This window comes from Dreissena polymorpha, chromosome 15, assembly GCF_020536995.1.
Source record: "Dreissena polymorpha isolate Duluth1 chromosome 15, UMN_Dpol_1.0, whole genome shotgun sequence".
Taxonomy (NCBI): Eukaryota; Metazoa; Mollusca; class Bivalvia; order Myida; family Dreissenidae; genus Dreissena; species Dreissena polymorpha.
In genome coordinates, this window is record NC_068369.1 from 33718350 (window position 1) to 33735416 (window position 17067).

The window sequence follows — 17067 nt, forward strand, 5'->3', positions numbered from 1 at the left end:
TACCTTTTGAACAATTAGTATATATTAAATACAATTTTATTTAAGGTTAAAAGGCACTGTCATTTCAAACATGGTTACATTTGCACTTAAATTATATGCACCAACTTTCTTTTATAAAAATCATTCAAATAATATAATAAATGTGACTTGTTGTGCAACAATGTGTAGCTTTAATGATCACTTAACGTTTACACTTGTCATTTTCATAAGTATACTAAGTTTTTTTATCTGATGATATATAATTTATTTGATACGTTTTTACGACGATAAACACATATATACGTTTTGTTAAAAAATAAGTGGGTAGGTATTAAACAAAACTATATTTGAATGTGTGATCAGGCCGATCTTGGGGCAAAACGTAGTTGTACTAATGAGAAATAAGCGGGACGTCTCCATGTGGGTTGGCAGTTGTAATATTCGCCTCACACGTCTTGACGCCTTTGTAGATGAAATAGCGTCAGTAAGTGCAATCATTTGTGCCTGGTGCCTAATGTCGGACTTTTAGTGAGGCGTTTATTGTGCATTCGAAGCGTTTTGGTTTTGGGACCGCTGTTTATCCTGCAAACTTCCATAGAACATTATTGAAGGCAGCCTCTAGTCAGGTTACGTTCCCAGAGCAGGCAGACCTTCCTTAGTCAAAACCTCTGTGTCTTGAAACCGAATCTGAAGAACCTTCCTTAGACTTGTGTGAAAATGGTTCTTTTTCCCATCATGGGGTTGACATACTTTTCATGTTTCAGATGCATAGATCATCATAGGGAGCATTGTTGCGCTAAATAATTTCAGCTTGGTCTGGGTGTTGGTGCCTCTTTTTCTCCAATCATTCCAATATAGTCTTCTCAAGGTTAAGCTGGCTAAGACTATGCAAATGTTTACTTTTTTATCGATTGTGACATTATGTGAGAGTCTAATGCACGATACGTGAAGCGATCCTCTTTGTTTAGCATCTGACCATATACATGTCATAACCCACGCACGGTTTTTCATGCCTGTGCTTATTAAAGATTTATGTGTGCTGATGGTAAGACAAAAAATACGCAGGTCCTAGAAAACATGTCAACTCATTATTGCATATCGGCTTCTGAGACAGCGTTAAGGGCACAATCATCAGTTAACAGCAGATCTATGCTGTTGTCTTGGTATTTGCCTGGAGCCTCTGATGGTTGAAAAGTTGAATAATCTATGCGGTATCTCAGATTGACATCAACATCCTGGTCTCTGAAGGAGCGTTTGTGAGCATTGCGGAAAACATGATGCTGAACAGTATCTGGGCCAGGGCGCAGCCTTGCTTGACCCGGTTTGTAACAGGAAATGTGTTAGATGAACCTTCGCTGTCCTGGACTCTGGTTTCCATTCATTGGTGGCAATTCATTTCCTTTGGCATCCGTTCTTGGCTTATATCTTCAACTGACCCTCTCTGCTTACAGTGTCAAAAAATTGTCATAGTTGGAGAACAAGTTAGTGTTTTGCTCATGCAACTTTTCTTGATGCTGCCTAGCAGCAAACTCGATGGCTCCTCGTTTCTTGCTGAAACCCAATGACTTTAAGGTAAGAGGCTATTGTAAATATGAGCAAACAGGCGATTACGCAAGATACTGGAAGGATTTCCCCTGCAACAGGGAGCAGGGGTAGGTCTATGTGGTTATCGATAACCTTTGTGTTTCATTTGCGCTTGTACACATGCATAATAGAAGTGATTTTGAATGCCTTGGAAATCGTCTCTTTCTCCCACTTAAGAAGAAACATCTGATGGAGCCTGGCAGTAAATGCTGTCGTTCCCTCCTTGTAGGTCTTACCTGGGATAGCGTCAGTACTCGGCGCACTGCCAATGGAGAGTAGGCGTACATCTTTCTGGGTCTCAAGCATGCTGGAACGTCGGTAATGAAGGTTTGAATATCTTCGTAGAAATGTGTCTTTACTTCTTCTGAGTAAGTCATGATATGAGCTTAGGCGCTTGTAACGGTAAGATTCTTCCTTTCAGCCAACAATAGGAGTTTCATAGACATACGCCTTTCCTTAACAACCTTGATAAGTCCAATAATCTTTCAAACACGCGAAGTTTTCATTGCAAAACCTACGCCTACATTACGCCGTTTCTTGATAGGTCTACAAATGCAGAAGAAGGTGTATCCAGAGCCTCTTTCAAAAAGCTCGTCTCCTGCAAGCTTAGTCTCATTTAGGGCTGCGATGCCAATTCCGTATTTGTTGAGCTCGTTCCCTAGCAGGGCTGTTGTTCTATGTGGTCTTTTGTTACTGGCCAGACGTACGTGCACGATCAATCCATGCGCCCTATTTGATAAGAATTTTCCCGTTGTATTTGTGTTCTTTTTGTTTCAACCACTTATGCCTTCCTAATAAGGGCTGCTTAGACTATTAGTGGGTTTCCGGACTCCATTTCTTCTCCACGTCGGCTAAGGGCCTTCAAATGCGATGATGAAATTGATGCTTTCGCGATGACTTAGATTTCAGTGAGGACAATTTTCGCACGTCGTATACCTCTCTCTCTTTCTCACCCGAGACCATCTTAAACAAGCGGCGGGTGCAGTGGATGGCATCAATGTAAAGAGTGAATTGTCGTACTCGAAGCGTTGCACAACGGTTGGCTGAAGATCACTATTCTTTTAGAACCGACACCAGTTTTTGTATATTAATTGTTAATTTTCAAACGAAATATATAAAATAGAATTTCAAGTATTTATTTGCAAGAAATCGCATACTGCCTTGGCGAATATTTCGTGAAAGAGAAGTCCCCCATGCAAACAGGACATATTAATTTAATTAACTAGAGAATAACATGTTACTTCCCCATAATACGGTAATATTTCAGGTGATACTTACAACAAAATGACGGAGATTTTTTCCGAGCCGTTTTTGTATTCTTACGGAGCCTGGTATATTGCAAAACGAAATGGCGAAAATCTGCGTTACGTTTATCAAACCTCTGCGTTAACATTTTAAAAGAAATATTAAAATAGAATCGACACGACGTTTGCTTTTATCAGGAATTAATATGTTCTATGACATTTGAGGTGAAAAGCATGACGTCATTTGCACGTGTGTTAAATATATTTAAAACATTTATTTATGTTTATATTGATTTTTTCCTCAAAATAATAAATAATGATATCGACCTGTTTGTTTTGTGAATCTGAGTTTCGTTAATCTAAAGCATGACTTTATTGTTGATTCCAAACAGTTTGTCCTACTTCAAACAGTTACTGATTTGGACCCCGTTGGCGTGATATAAAAATACAAACAAGAGGCAGTTTTATACCAGGCAGATATCATGGTAGTGGAATGATACAAATTAAGTTTAAGAATTTCAATTGTATATTACCATTGACTTTGCCTTGCAATGGGCGCGCCTTCACTTTCTGCATTAACGACGAAACCATGGGTATGTCCTGCAAATACAATTTTATAGAGACCAATCATAGTATAGTATAACATAGAGCTTCTTACAGCTTCTTTTTCTTTTTGATATTTCAATAATGAAGAAAAACGAATAACGCATCATGATGAATACAACCTATTCATTATATTCATATCTTAATTGAAAAAAGTAGCCTCTTACTGCGGTCAATCTATATTGATTATTATCTTAGCAGGGTTAAATCTTACCGCAGCCAACCGACCGTTACAATATCCATAAACAATAAACAACAATTTATGTTGATTTGTCGACTTAGATCATGTCGACCAAATATGTTTTCGGGATAAGCCGGAAACATCTATGTCGAGACTTTAACTAAATGTCGTTATGGCGAGTAAAATTAAGTGGATGCAAGCCAAAACTATGTCGACATACCATGTTACTTAACCGAAAGCCGATATAAATTAATCCGGCATGACCATATTATTGGGGTAAACTATATACGCTTCCTAAGTTTATAGTATTGAATAGTTGAAAATGATGTGTAATATTGATAGATTCAAATAGTAAACAACAAATTGTTTAACGACAATAAGTATTGATAATGATCTGTTGTAAACTTATTCACTATATAAATTTGTGTTACCAGCTTTAGCACTTTTTTTTAAAACAAATGGGCAGTATTTCGTAATGTTTAATGGCTTTGATTCGTTATATTGCCCTCATACATACACAAACTGCACAAACGTCTCGCAAAGGAACATTGTAACAAATGTTACTGTTACAATTAAAACCCAAGCTAATATTACTGTTTACAAATGTCAATGAAATATTTTAATATCAGATGCACTAGTAGACAGGCTTATTGCCGCGGTAAACTATTCTGACAGTGTGTGCCTGGTAAATTTAATGGTCCTCTAGTCAATAACCTGTTTATACAAGTACATTTAGATTATGTATACCGGTAATATTTTATGGGAATGAAGTCATATATATACGCGACGTGAATTAATGGCTTACTGCTGAATTTGCACAAATTTCATTTCTAGCATCTAGTCATGGCTACCAACCACACCTGTTTTAAGTTAAATTATACAAGTATCATTCAATTGCATGGGCTGATTGTCTTATATTAAACGTAAAATATTCAATAATCAATTACAATTGAACAAATGTTAAAAGGCAATTTATTGGAAAAAAGCATCGATGCACGTATAAAGTACAGTCAAATTTCCAAAGTAATTAAACACTAAGTGTGGTGTTCGTATGATAAGAATATTCAAAAATTTGCAATTTTATTCATCTACAAAAACTAATAATATGTACTATATTAAATTCGTCCCTTGTTTGCGGAAGAACGTGATGACTGGACAAATTTAACAGAACATTATCATTTCAAATGCATGAACGAGTAAAAATGACACATAGATATAATTACCTTTATATTTGCCTTCAAACGCCTCAGCATTCCATCATTAACATCCTGAAATATCAAAATAAAACATAAAACGTACATAACCGTTTCAAGATTGAAAATTGTTTCACAGGCTTTTATGTAGGTTAAGACTTCTTAAATCTTTAGTTTTGTTGAATAAACCTTGGAATTTTAGCAATCGCGAATATCGAAGTTGGGATTTGAAATTGGCAGCCGACAACGTTCACAATTTCATGATCGTGGAGATTCTACATTCACGTGACGTGCACATTGACGTTGATATAAGTTTTTACGTTGGGTTAATGGAGTTGCACACCCATAATCTTAAAGCGGGTATATACGATTTTGTCAAATATTTATTAATTTATATAAACTGTGTAAAAAAATTATATATATATTTCAATATAAATTAAAATAAAAGTTAAGAAGAACATGTGTCGAAAAATGCGAAATAAGCCAGATATTTTATTCTGAAATTGAAAACGGCTGTACAGCCGAATTCGCCAGCATGTATACCATACATGTACGATGTGCATCTAAACTTACGAGGGGTGTTCCAGAAGTTCGTGGATTTTCGCTATAACTTTCATTTGGTAACATAAATGGAAAAACAAATAGCATGTTAAGAATATTTCGTCCTTTCCAAATCTACTCTCCAAATATCATGGAAATACATAAAACAATAAATATATATCAGAGATTTAAACATGTGCACAATGCGCACACCGACGCACGTGTAACGTTTCTGTTCAACGTCAATGACGTTATGAAGTTAACAACTGTCAAATCTTTTTCACATAATCACCTCTAACGCGAATGCACTTTATGTGTCGGGAAATCCACTTGTCAAAAGTGTCTTATACCAGTCAGCGTCAAAAGACGACACGATTCGCTTTGCTGCAACTGTAAGTTCCTGTTTACTTGCAAAGCGAATACCGCGCAACCGTGATTTAACTTCCGGGAAGACGCGGAAGTCCATAGGGGCCAAATCCGGGCTGTAAGGAGGACTTAGGCGTTGTAACGTAAAATTTGCCGTAAATTCTGTTTATCAACGACATTTAAACCAAATTTAAATTCGCGTAACGCTCATACTTATAATAAAATACACGCGTGCGCCGCATGTCGTTACTGAGGTCTCTATGGCAACGCGTTTCAAACGCGCTTTATGGAATTCATGCATTTTTAGCTTATATATAAAGTCCGTGATAATTGGTTTGTATAATATGTAAATTTCATTGACTTTTACCAGCAAACTAATAAGTTATAGCGAAAATCCACGAACTTCTGAACACCCCTCGTAGTTTAACGGTTTATAATACAAAGACGAATGCTTCGGTTATTGTAGGAAAATATGCACGTCACTATCGGCTCGGGGCGCTAATTTGTCTTTGCTGCATTTTATGAAATTCGGCTTTGATGTATAATTTTTCTTGCCTATTTTGTGTTATTGTAACATATTTTATCAATATATTACAATTAAACACATATAATAAATCGTATATACCCGCTTTAAGTATGAAATTTCGATCTTATGTTTCCTTGTTCGTCTTCGATTTCCCAGATTCTAACAAGAAATTAGTGTCAGGCGCAATCATGAACAAAACACGTGTTCACTTAGCGCTGGCAAATTTTAAATACTATACAATATATATTGTCCCCATTATTGTGGGATGTATGTATGGGATAAATAAACAAGACAGGCTGATACAAACTGGCTCACAACTTTGTTGGAAAATAAATAAGTATCACGAAAGCGAATATAAATTAATCAATACTCATAACTACTAGCCATTTGACTTACCTGAATTTACTTAAAGTTCAACTTACACATAAGTAAATGTATTGCCGATTGTCTATCCACGCTGAATTCATGTCGACATCCAGTTGAAGTAACGCTTCAATAACTTCTACATCGTTGCGAATCAAGAAATAATTCATGGTGAATGCGATAGCATCACTCTGTTAAACACAAAATACAAACGAGTGTTTCAGATTTGCTAACCAATATGTACACATACATTTCCTGAGTTTTCAGTCACTCAACTCAAACCTAAAGTATATATCTTGTTAAACTCATCCAACTGAGTTGTTATGTTGTCAATTTACGATGAAAACTGTATTATTGTTAGAAGCAATTATACTTTTACTGTAAAATATAAATTAAGGTATGTGATGCCTATCAAATAGCTTACTTTTTTCATTTAGCAGAATGGGTCCTTGAGTACAGTATAAATTGACTGTGTCAAGGGTGAGAATCACTATGGTTCAACGAATTCGTATTCAATAGGAAGGTGTTAAGTTTGTGTTTTGTATTGTTTTTAGAAACTAATGTTACTAGGCACAAAACACGCCTCGCCATAATTATACACATGCATATTCTGATACTGAAATATCTTCAACTTGTGTAGGTTTTTGGATATTAAGCCGTTTTCAACCGTATTTTAGTGATAACTTTGTGTGCACGTGCTATAACTTCACAGAGTGTATCGATTGTTGTGTTTATTTGTTAACTTACGAGGCAAACACACATTTGGTATGATACTGATAGGTCTTGTTACGGAGTGAGTGGATATTACAACAATGACCTTCATATATATAATGACAAATATAATAATCAATAGGCTTTTACAAATACATTATAATTACTATTGAAATCAATACATGGCTGTTAGCTGTGCGCACATCAATTCCCTACACAACTGAGAAATAATTTTCTCATTAACTCACTGCTTCTCACTCCGTTTTTGCAATAGCAAGTGTCCAGTATACTTAACTATTCACCACCCATATATAAATAACATGTCCATATAATTGATTTATAACACTAAATAACCGTTATTTTTCGACGTAATAATAATTCTACTGTTTAATTAGTATGTCCGCATATATGGTAGCTTTGTCTTCTTAGTTCGTTATCCAAAGTGAAATATGGGACCCGTCTGTGCACATGTTAAATCATAGCATTACGATTTTTCTGAACATTGTCGAAATTCATACCATTATTAAATTGACCTTTGAAGGATGTAACTCAAATATAGTATATATACTGGTTATGTATGCATTTATGAGTATATTTATTTTTATTTTTTCATGAATGTGCGCAAACGGGTATATCGACGGTATTTTCACCAAAATCCAGAATTATCTTTAATATTTGATATTTGTTTATAGAAGCCATACAAAGTAACGCATGTCGATTGTCATCTCGCCAGTGTCAATCAGAATATTATCTAAATATCGATCGACCAATCTGCGATCGATAAATCTTGCGCGCCGGTTGATAACGACCTGTCGAACATTTTCTAGACGAGTCGAATGCCTAGTTCTCATGTATTCAACGAGTTTCTTATATTTTGTCGAAACAATGATAAAGAAATATAAAGAATCAATGTAAATAAGGTTTATGAAACTCGGAAAGTCGGTATCTAGATAGATAAATTAGAAGAATTTAATATGTACAATTTCCAACGACGTGGAAATGTGGCCTTGACAAGTGCGAGTTGAAGCTTCAATGTGTAGAATTACCAAAATTACCCAATATACCCCTTATACCAAAAATAATATATTTCAGAAACTGAAAATGTCATATAAGCTATATTAATTATGAAATATATCACGTGTATATGTAAACTAATAGGGAATATTGGTATTTGCGTGACTTAACAAAATCAACGTTATAAATCGAATGTCATGTCAAAAACAATTAAACACTATTTTACGTTACTATTTTATTAAAAATGTATCGATGGAACCGTTTTGTTGCTCTGCAATTTATAAGCAAAGAAGCCAATTTGGTGTTACATATACTAGGTTTTATAACCGCTAAGTCACGTGACTAAGTTGGCGGAGCGATCATCGTCCATGCAAAATGTCAATTATTTAATGTTACTTCCGTTCATGTGATGCAGTGTCTATATCGTGGAAAGTGCTAGCGTAAAATAACTATTTATTTCTATTCTGAGATTTAAAAAAACATACTTGCGAATATTTATAGACCTACGTGGTACCTAAACTGTGAATATGTGTGTGTACTTGACCAAAATGGAAAGAAACATAGATTTTGACGATTGTCCATGCACGCGGAAAACCGGTTTAGTGCCATTGAGGACCGAGAAAACAAACAACAAAGCAAATCGTCATCTCAGAGCATGTCAAAGCAAGAGTATATCAACAGTTCATTATATGACATTTTGAATCACATGTTTGATGAACTGTGCTTCATCCAGAACGAGCAAATGAATTGCAGTTTAATTGTAGTACATATGCAATAAACATCAATGAACAGCTTACTGAAGATGCATTTACCGCGAATGTTCAGTCTGACTTAAAAGACCCTTGCATATACATCAATCGTTATCGAAGCAAGATCAAGACGGAACAACCTGATATTAAGGGGGTTTATTTAGGAATACGGAGAAAACTGCAATAACATAATTATATACTTTTTAAAGAATAATGATGATGACCATAGTTATTTCTTCATTGCTTGTCCACAGAGACTCAGTAACAAACAATTTAAGACCTGTTGAATAACAATGAGATTGACCCTGGTAATGTTTACTTTGTTCGTGCACAGAGACTCGGTCACATACACCCACGCCATTCCCATCAAAACAGATAGTGATTTTTTTTATAATAACGGCACTGAAGAAACAATCATGAACACTGTTAAAAGGCATAGGAACACCAAATTATTAATCGACTTTGATTTCCTTTTTACATTCAATGGACTAGATGCCATCTGAAATCTCAATGTAACCTACTGAAAGCGCACAATTAAAAATCAAAGGTCCAAATAGTGTATCCGGCGAATTTCATTCATGACGGGAATATAGTTAATCACGTGCGCCAACTCTTTTGGAGATGCATTAATACATGAGCCAATGCTAGTTCAGAGGTGGCTCTTAGGCCGGATATTTTGAAATTTAACTGATAATTATTTAGGGTGATTAGGTTTTATATGGGTTTTTTCAACATATTTCGCATTATTTAGAAAACCGGCCAATGTAGTGCGATTCAGCGATTATACATTCATCCAAATGTGTACAGACAAATCCAATCACAACCCATTTGAAAACAAGATGATCTTTATAAGTTGTGACAGCCAATTACATCGCTCTTTACATAAAACGTTTGCTTGAACCTGTACAACTTAATGCGAGCACAAAAACCTAGGCTTCTCGCCGATCTAATAAATACATTTGTATTTTATAAAAACAGATGAAGCCAATGCCAATGAGGGGGCGCTCAGAATAGGAGGTGGCGCGAATGCACATGTTTTGCTATTTTAAAGTGAAATATTTTATGTAATGTTTATTCATTATGTTTACAGGACTTATATTATTTTGTGTATGTAATGTTTATTCAATATGTTTACAGGACTTATATTATTTTGTGTAAGTTGACTTCTTCAACACATTTGAATCGCGTGCGTTGTTAATTAGACAAAGTAGTTTTCTTATTATGTCTTGATGGATTTAAACGTTCGTCTTTGTAAGATAAGAACATGTAACATGTATTACAAAAAAAATAACGGAACAAGACCGACCTATCTTCATTTTTTGATTTGAGTTGATAGTGGGAAGAAACAACATATATGAGCCTAATTTAGATTTGTTGACCTTGGTCTTTTAGTAAATTAAGCATTTGGATTAAGGAAAACAAAACATCGTTTCAAGCAGAAGTATTATCTTATATTTATTGTGTGAGTTATCATACTGTATACAAATATTGCTGTCGATAAGTTATTGGTTTTATTGAGTATTACAAATTTTGGGTAAATATCGTACAATACGATTGATTCATGTTTGTGACTTCTTATTTATGATAGAATGTGCTTATGTAATGTAAAGGTTTAGGCCTTTGTATGCACGTTGAACAATCACATATAAATGTCTATGCGCAAAGACGAATGCGTTGATAATCAAAGTTGTAAGCGTTGACAATCAACCAGCGCATAGATTTAATCTGTCAGGTCCAGGATTATGTCTAAGCTTGTCGCAGTAAATATGCCCTACTAATAGTTATCATCTGCACATACTGGTTAAATTACAATTTGATCGAAATTTGACAAGAGCAGACAAACATTGTGTAACTATATGTATCGTATAAAAAATGACAAAGGGCCATAGTTTGTCAAAACTATTTCATCTGCGACCACCTTCGCACCAAAGTCATACAGCTCTTATTGCTTGAACAAAATTACACAATATTTGAAACGGACTTGAAAGCAATATTTTCTACAACTATTTTTTCTGTAATAAAAAATGGCCATACTTGTATCAACAATTGTCGCAGACGCAATGTATTCCTTTTCATTCATGTACATAGTTAGTTCATACAGCTTTGAACGAAGAGTAATATACATGTACACACATTTTGGGTATTTTCGGACGTGCAAACACAAGTTCAATGCTGAATGTGACCATAAACTACGCAGTTAATTTTTAATTACTATATATCCAATGAAAACAGCTAATGAAATATGTTTAATTTAATTACAATTCTTATTTTACTCAATCTCGATTTATAAAGTGAATAGTTTTCATGATTTATGCTGGCGGACTATTCAATCGCAGGAAAAGTGAATATTACTTACGAGAATTTTATAACTCTGGTTAACATTAATTGGATTTTACATGTTGAGGTTTCGATTGCTCTAGTTATCACAATCCAACTGTACTACACAATTTGGTTTGTGAACGCGTGCGTTATTTACCATTGATGTTGCGCAAAATAGCTCCACATCAATTTATTGCGTAAAGATGCGACATATAGCGTACGAAGGTTATGCGACAGTAAGTGTTGCTTTCGATTTTAGCTTCAACCTTGCGCTATAAAAAAGTCGGTGCGACAGTATATGTTGCTACTCATAATGCAATTTTAGACAGTTTTTACCCCAAGTAAAAGTTCAAAACACTTAGGTATTTAAAAGGTTATATGTTAAGTACTTGTAATACTCAAACTGATTATTTACATAACAAATCGTGTTACATAAGCTATCTCTGTGAAAGTGACCTTTAGTTTACTAAACTAAAGTCAATAGAAGTCTAACCAAAATATAAATTAAAGCTTTACAATGACAAATCTCAATATTCTAAATGAAACCAAGTGTAACTGCGGACTAACATACTGACTGGGAGCTGATGGATATTATCTCCCCCATTTGATGGGGGAAATAAACATGTATTATTAAGCGTCGTTTCTTGCTATTGTCAATATAATGCATTCCATTTATATAGTCACTTTGATGTTTAAATATTTTTCATCCAATATAACTTGATTATTATTAAATGTTTTATTTTGTTTGTATCATAACGTCGCTGTCGTTCTCAAACCTCGTAGCTACAAAATGCCAACTTTTCAGGAGAGAGAAAAAACCGTCTCATTTTTTTTATAACGATGTTTTAGAAATTGAAATTCTGTAAAAATACCAAACAAATGAAGCTGCAAAATACGGTGTAAGCCGTAGACGCGTAAGTCATACTGATAAGTCATACTGACAGTCAGACATGGTCGATACGATATTTTGTCACCACAGTTTTGTCATTTTTATGAGGTACGACAACTCGTCCTGATAGGAAACCTCGTAGTTGCAAATAGAAAAAAATATAAAAACGTTTTTGTCAAATTTGTCTAAACGAAACGACGTACCTATAGGTGAAATGGCGTCGCTATGACTTTTTCGCCGGAAAAAAAAGCCAACACTCATTCTACAACATTTCGTCACGTGGCTTTTTCAAGGGTTCTGATTGGCGTAGAGCTACGAGATATAGCACAAAACACGCGCCAGACTTCATATATTCGGAAAAGACGAAGAAAACATTTTGCAAATTTTGAAGCTATGAGGTTTGAGAACGACAGCGACGATAAATGCTTAAGTGCACGTGCAAGTTACAAGAACTGCATTATTAAAGTCCCTGTCTCACGAACACAGTTAAATATATGATCAAATAACATCAGTTCTTATGAAAGAAAATCTGTCAATTTCAGTGACTCTATATGGTTGAAAACATATGTTTATTTCAGAAAAGGTTTGTTAAGAATAAAATAAGAATGGAATTACATTGCGAATATACCTGTGGACCTAGTCGATTTATTTTTAAAGATATCACAAGCTAACGTATGTATATAAAACATTTCAATTAACACTCGCCAAACTTTATTATCATACACATTTTAACATAGATGTGTTCCTCATTTGTGCACGTGGTTAATTTGCTCGTGTGTGTGTTAACGGTTTCTTTAACGCATTGTGCTAAACTTAAAGCGTACAAATCCTATCTTAAACTAGTATATACTTTGCACAAGGGTACATTATACTACCGTCCGTAAATGTTTTACTTACATTCATTATTATCTTTCTTATGTCATCTGTACACACCAGTCGCTTGACAACAACAGCTCTGTCACGATCGCAAAGAACCCAGTCCAAGAGAAAACTCCCAAGTGAAACATCTATCAATAAAGAAATCACATTTTTGATCAACATTCGTTTAGTCATTTCAATCAAAATTGCGAACATTTCAAATAAAACATAACACATGCATCAGGATGTTGATTTTGTACATGCTCAATAGACATTGATTATGTTGGTAAAAATGCGATCGCTTCATTAAAGAGATTAAATACTATTTTTAGAAATGCAAATGATTATTAAGTTAGGTACATGACTATGTATGTGAGGGATATTGTTGAATAATGGCATTTCACCGGGATGTATATAAACAATACGCGTTTAATGGCTTCTATGCGCACATGTACAATTATAAGCAAACGAAACAACTGGTGAGCTTAAAACTGTCTTTTTCATTATATAGCATTAAATACATGCAGTTTAACGGATGACATGTTTTGTAGGTTATAAACTGTGAGGTCATTTTGCAGCTACATATTTGTAATTCTGCATGATTATGAGTCATTTTCTTGGTGCTGGGTAACTTTCGGTATTTAACTGCTAATCCCAAATCGGTGACCAATATGTGTTGTGTGCCGTGCTTAAGAAAAAATGTGTTGATTAATGCGATGACAATACAAATAAGAATACATTTTGTATGATGAATGTTAACATTTAAAACACTGCTTTTACAAAAATTACTATAATAATGTTTCTGTTAGTAACAGAAAACATGGCTTATTCCAGGAGTTTTTTTTCAAAGGTATTGAAAAGAAAAAGAAAGGTTTACATGATGATAAAGAATGTCTTAAGTCAGAAAATGCGAGGTTATCAAATTCTAAGTCAGATCGATATTGTAAAATGTACAAGGGAAATGTCAACAAAAGTGAAAACATGTCAATATGCAATAATTAGATTTTTAGATTAGTTTAAGCTGTTAATGACCCAGACTCGCATTTGTATAAGCAATACGATTACAATTTGTAGTTTAATGACATATATAATATGGAAGGAAAATTAGAGTGTATGTTTGAAGAATTAAATGTGTCATTTACTTTTTAATAATTAAACAATGGATATGCAGCGGGACCTGATTATAAGTTATATGCATTTTTCAAATATGGTATTTACTCTGATAAGTTTTCAAGTGTGGGATATGCATTTTTTAACAATCTCATTTTGAAGGGGCACTCCCCTGATTATTGATCTGATTGATTATTCTTTTACAGGGGCATTACTCTGCTTAGTTATTTTGGTATATTGTTTACAAAATTGATAAATAGTAGATTAAATCTTTGGGCTGCAAACTATCATGTATATGTTGAGGCTCAGGCTGGTTTGGGAAAAAATGTGGATTATATTTTTATCATCCATGGTGTAATTTACCATTTTGTTCAGAATTATAGGAAGTAACATGTTCAAATTGTGGACTACACTTAAGCGTTGATTTGTTTTGCTAAGGGATATTATTGCGTACAAACTTATCAAACTTGGTATAAAAGGTAACATGTTTAACATAATAAAAGCAATTTGTATGAATGGCAACTTAAGGGTGAAATGGAAAATGTAATATGTAAAGAAGAATTCGTTTGCTTTGTTGGGTAACGGAAGTGGGATTCACTATAACTATTCACTATAACCGTTTTTATTATTGATGTATTTAAATGATATAGAATAATGCTATATTTTGCATAGCGTTAATGGCATAGATTTAGATATGCTTAACTAATTTTCAATACTTTATGCGGATGATATTGGTATAATAATATAAACTTAAGATGAGTTTAAAAGAGTTTGTTATTATTAGAACAGTACTGTGATAGATTGAAACTAAATGTAAATTCTTCGAAGACAAAAAAATTAAGACTTTAAGGACGGTGGTAAATAAAGGAACAACATACAATTCTTTTATAAAGATGAACTATCGGAGGTTGTCAGTAATTGTACTTATTTGGTTATTGTTTTTAACACCAAGCGTCGATATCTTATCAGGTAAGACATCAAAGGACACGTCCTAACTAATCGCATGTATGTTAAAATACCCTAAAATGTCTGTTACATGTAAATTTTACTTATTGTATAGGCTCACATTTTCTATTTTACATTATGCGACTGGGGTGTCTAGATTAAACAGCGCACCTGTGCTAGAAAGTGTTTTTTTAAACTTTTTTCTAAAAGAGAACAGATGTAAAGATACAGTCTCAAAATAATTTTGAACATGGTTAATTAGGAATAACTTCTTTCCATACGATAAGAGCTCTAAATGTAGTTAGATATTGGTTACAATTGTAAAGTTAGATTACTGGTACTATGCTAAATTTGTGTACAACACTGTGTGTAGAATAATGGAAATCAGACACAATGTACAACAACTGTGTAAGCTTGTATGTTTCCTTTTGTAATTACTCTGATTTCAATTTGCGGGGCTAAATATAAGTTTTGGCGATGATTAAATATGTTTGTCTATGTTAAACTAACGATGTCATGACCTATTTGTAAACATCTTGCCAAAACTCTTTTTTTCTTCTCGAGCTAGGTATTTTGTAACCTTTCGTTATTTTAAAATAAATCATATCGTACAAGTATCAAAACAAACACGATTAGAAGTGTTAGAAGTAGACTTTTTGTATCTTCACATTGACTGAAAGCTGAGACCGTTAGGTGGCAAAACATACTTCAATTCCATACGAGAGACATTGTAATATGTGTCATATGCTCGAAAATGGGTATTTCTTCATATTTGAAGGTACACTAAAAGCAGAAGTGGGAAAGTTAAAGATTGATAAATACTATTTGAAAGAGCCAAATATGTTTAAATTTGAGAATTAATGAAATCCGAAAATGGTCGAACCGTTAACAATCTTGCATTTTATGTGAACAAGCCTTTCGTCTACTAATTTCTTTAACCTTTACTATGATTATCCTTTAACAATTAAAACACGTTCGTACACAACCATTTAGTGTAGATTAATCATGGTAACAAGGATTGATCTCTTGCTTATGTTTTGTTTGTATATGAAAATGTACCATATTTGTATACAATGTACTAGTCACCTGACCATTCGTTTGTTGGATACATACCATGTGTGTGCTGTATACTCATGTATATGTGTATATTGTATAAACAATAAACTGTTTAAACTGTGTTATAACTATAGGTCACTTTCTATAAATGAGGATCAATATGCTTCCGAATAGGGTTCCTTTGTGTCGGATAACAACAATCATATCCATTATCATTTTTATATCATTCATACAGCATAGGCTATGTTAACAGGGAGTACATTCTAAAGAACTGCATATACACTATTACACATCTACACGTTTTATACCATTTTATAAAACACATTTATGTTCATTTTTATCAGACATAATATTGTTAAATCAGATGTAACCGTCTATTTACGAACGAAATAACATTAATAAGTAAAGACAGATATAATATAATTATCGTATTTAGAGAAAACTCGATAAATGCTCAATACATAGCGACGTTCGAAGAAACAGTTTACAACGAGCTAATACGTAACATCCCAACAAAGATCGCAGATCATCTGCGCAAGCATTTTGAACTTGCCGCAAAGGTGTAGCTTTTCCTGGTAAGTTTCTTGACACGTTTTGATTCCGTCATTTGGAATAGTACTGTTTTGAAGCATTTTCGATCTGATTTCATTCTTGCTGTCCGAAATGGCACTGTCTTGTCTAAAATCCAACAAGAACTGTGTAAATGAGATCTCATAAAGCCTGTATACCATATTTTGTGTACATATTTAAATCGATTTCACATAATGTTTTTATTTCGAGAAGTATTACCGTTTGCGAGTATCCGTGTCAGTTGTGATTACCAAAACGGAAGGTATG

At 33.9% G+C, this 17067-nt stretch overlaps 2 protein-coding genes across 2 annotated transcripts in view; both read right to left on the reverse strand.

The window, feature by feature from the left end:
• Positions 1-13263, reverse strand: part of LOC127860025 (transient receptor potential cation channel subfamily M member 1-like) — an 86237-nt gene extending 72974 nt beyond the window's left edge. The window contains exons 1-4 of the mRNA XM_052397741.1: positions 13159-13263; positions 6639-6770; positions 4815-4859; positions 3341-3407 (exon numbers count right to left, since the gene is read on the reverse strand). Coding sequence (XP_052253701.1) covers positions 3341-3407; positions 4815-4859; positions 6639-6770; positions 13159-13164 — 250 coding nt within the window. The 5' untranslated portion in view covers positions 13165-13263. The remainder of the gene's footprint in view (positions 1-3340; positions 3408-4814; positions 4860-6638; positions 6771-13158) is intronic.
• Positions 13264-16724: 3461 nt separating this feature from the next.
• The window catches only part of LOC127859681 (uncharacterized), a 306342-nt gene continuing 305999 nt past the window's right edge, over positions 16725-17067 (reverse strand). Inside the window, exons 15-16 of the mRNA XM_052397187.1 lie at positions 17020-17067; positions 16725-16908 (exon numbers count right to left, since the gene is read on the reverse strand). The exon at positions 17020-17067 is cut by the window's right edge and continues 106 nt beyond it. Coding sequence (XP_052253147.1) covers positions 16725-16908; positions 17020-17067 — 232 coding nt within the window. The remainder of the gene's footprint in view (positions 16909-17019) is intronic.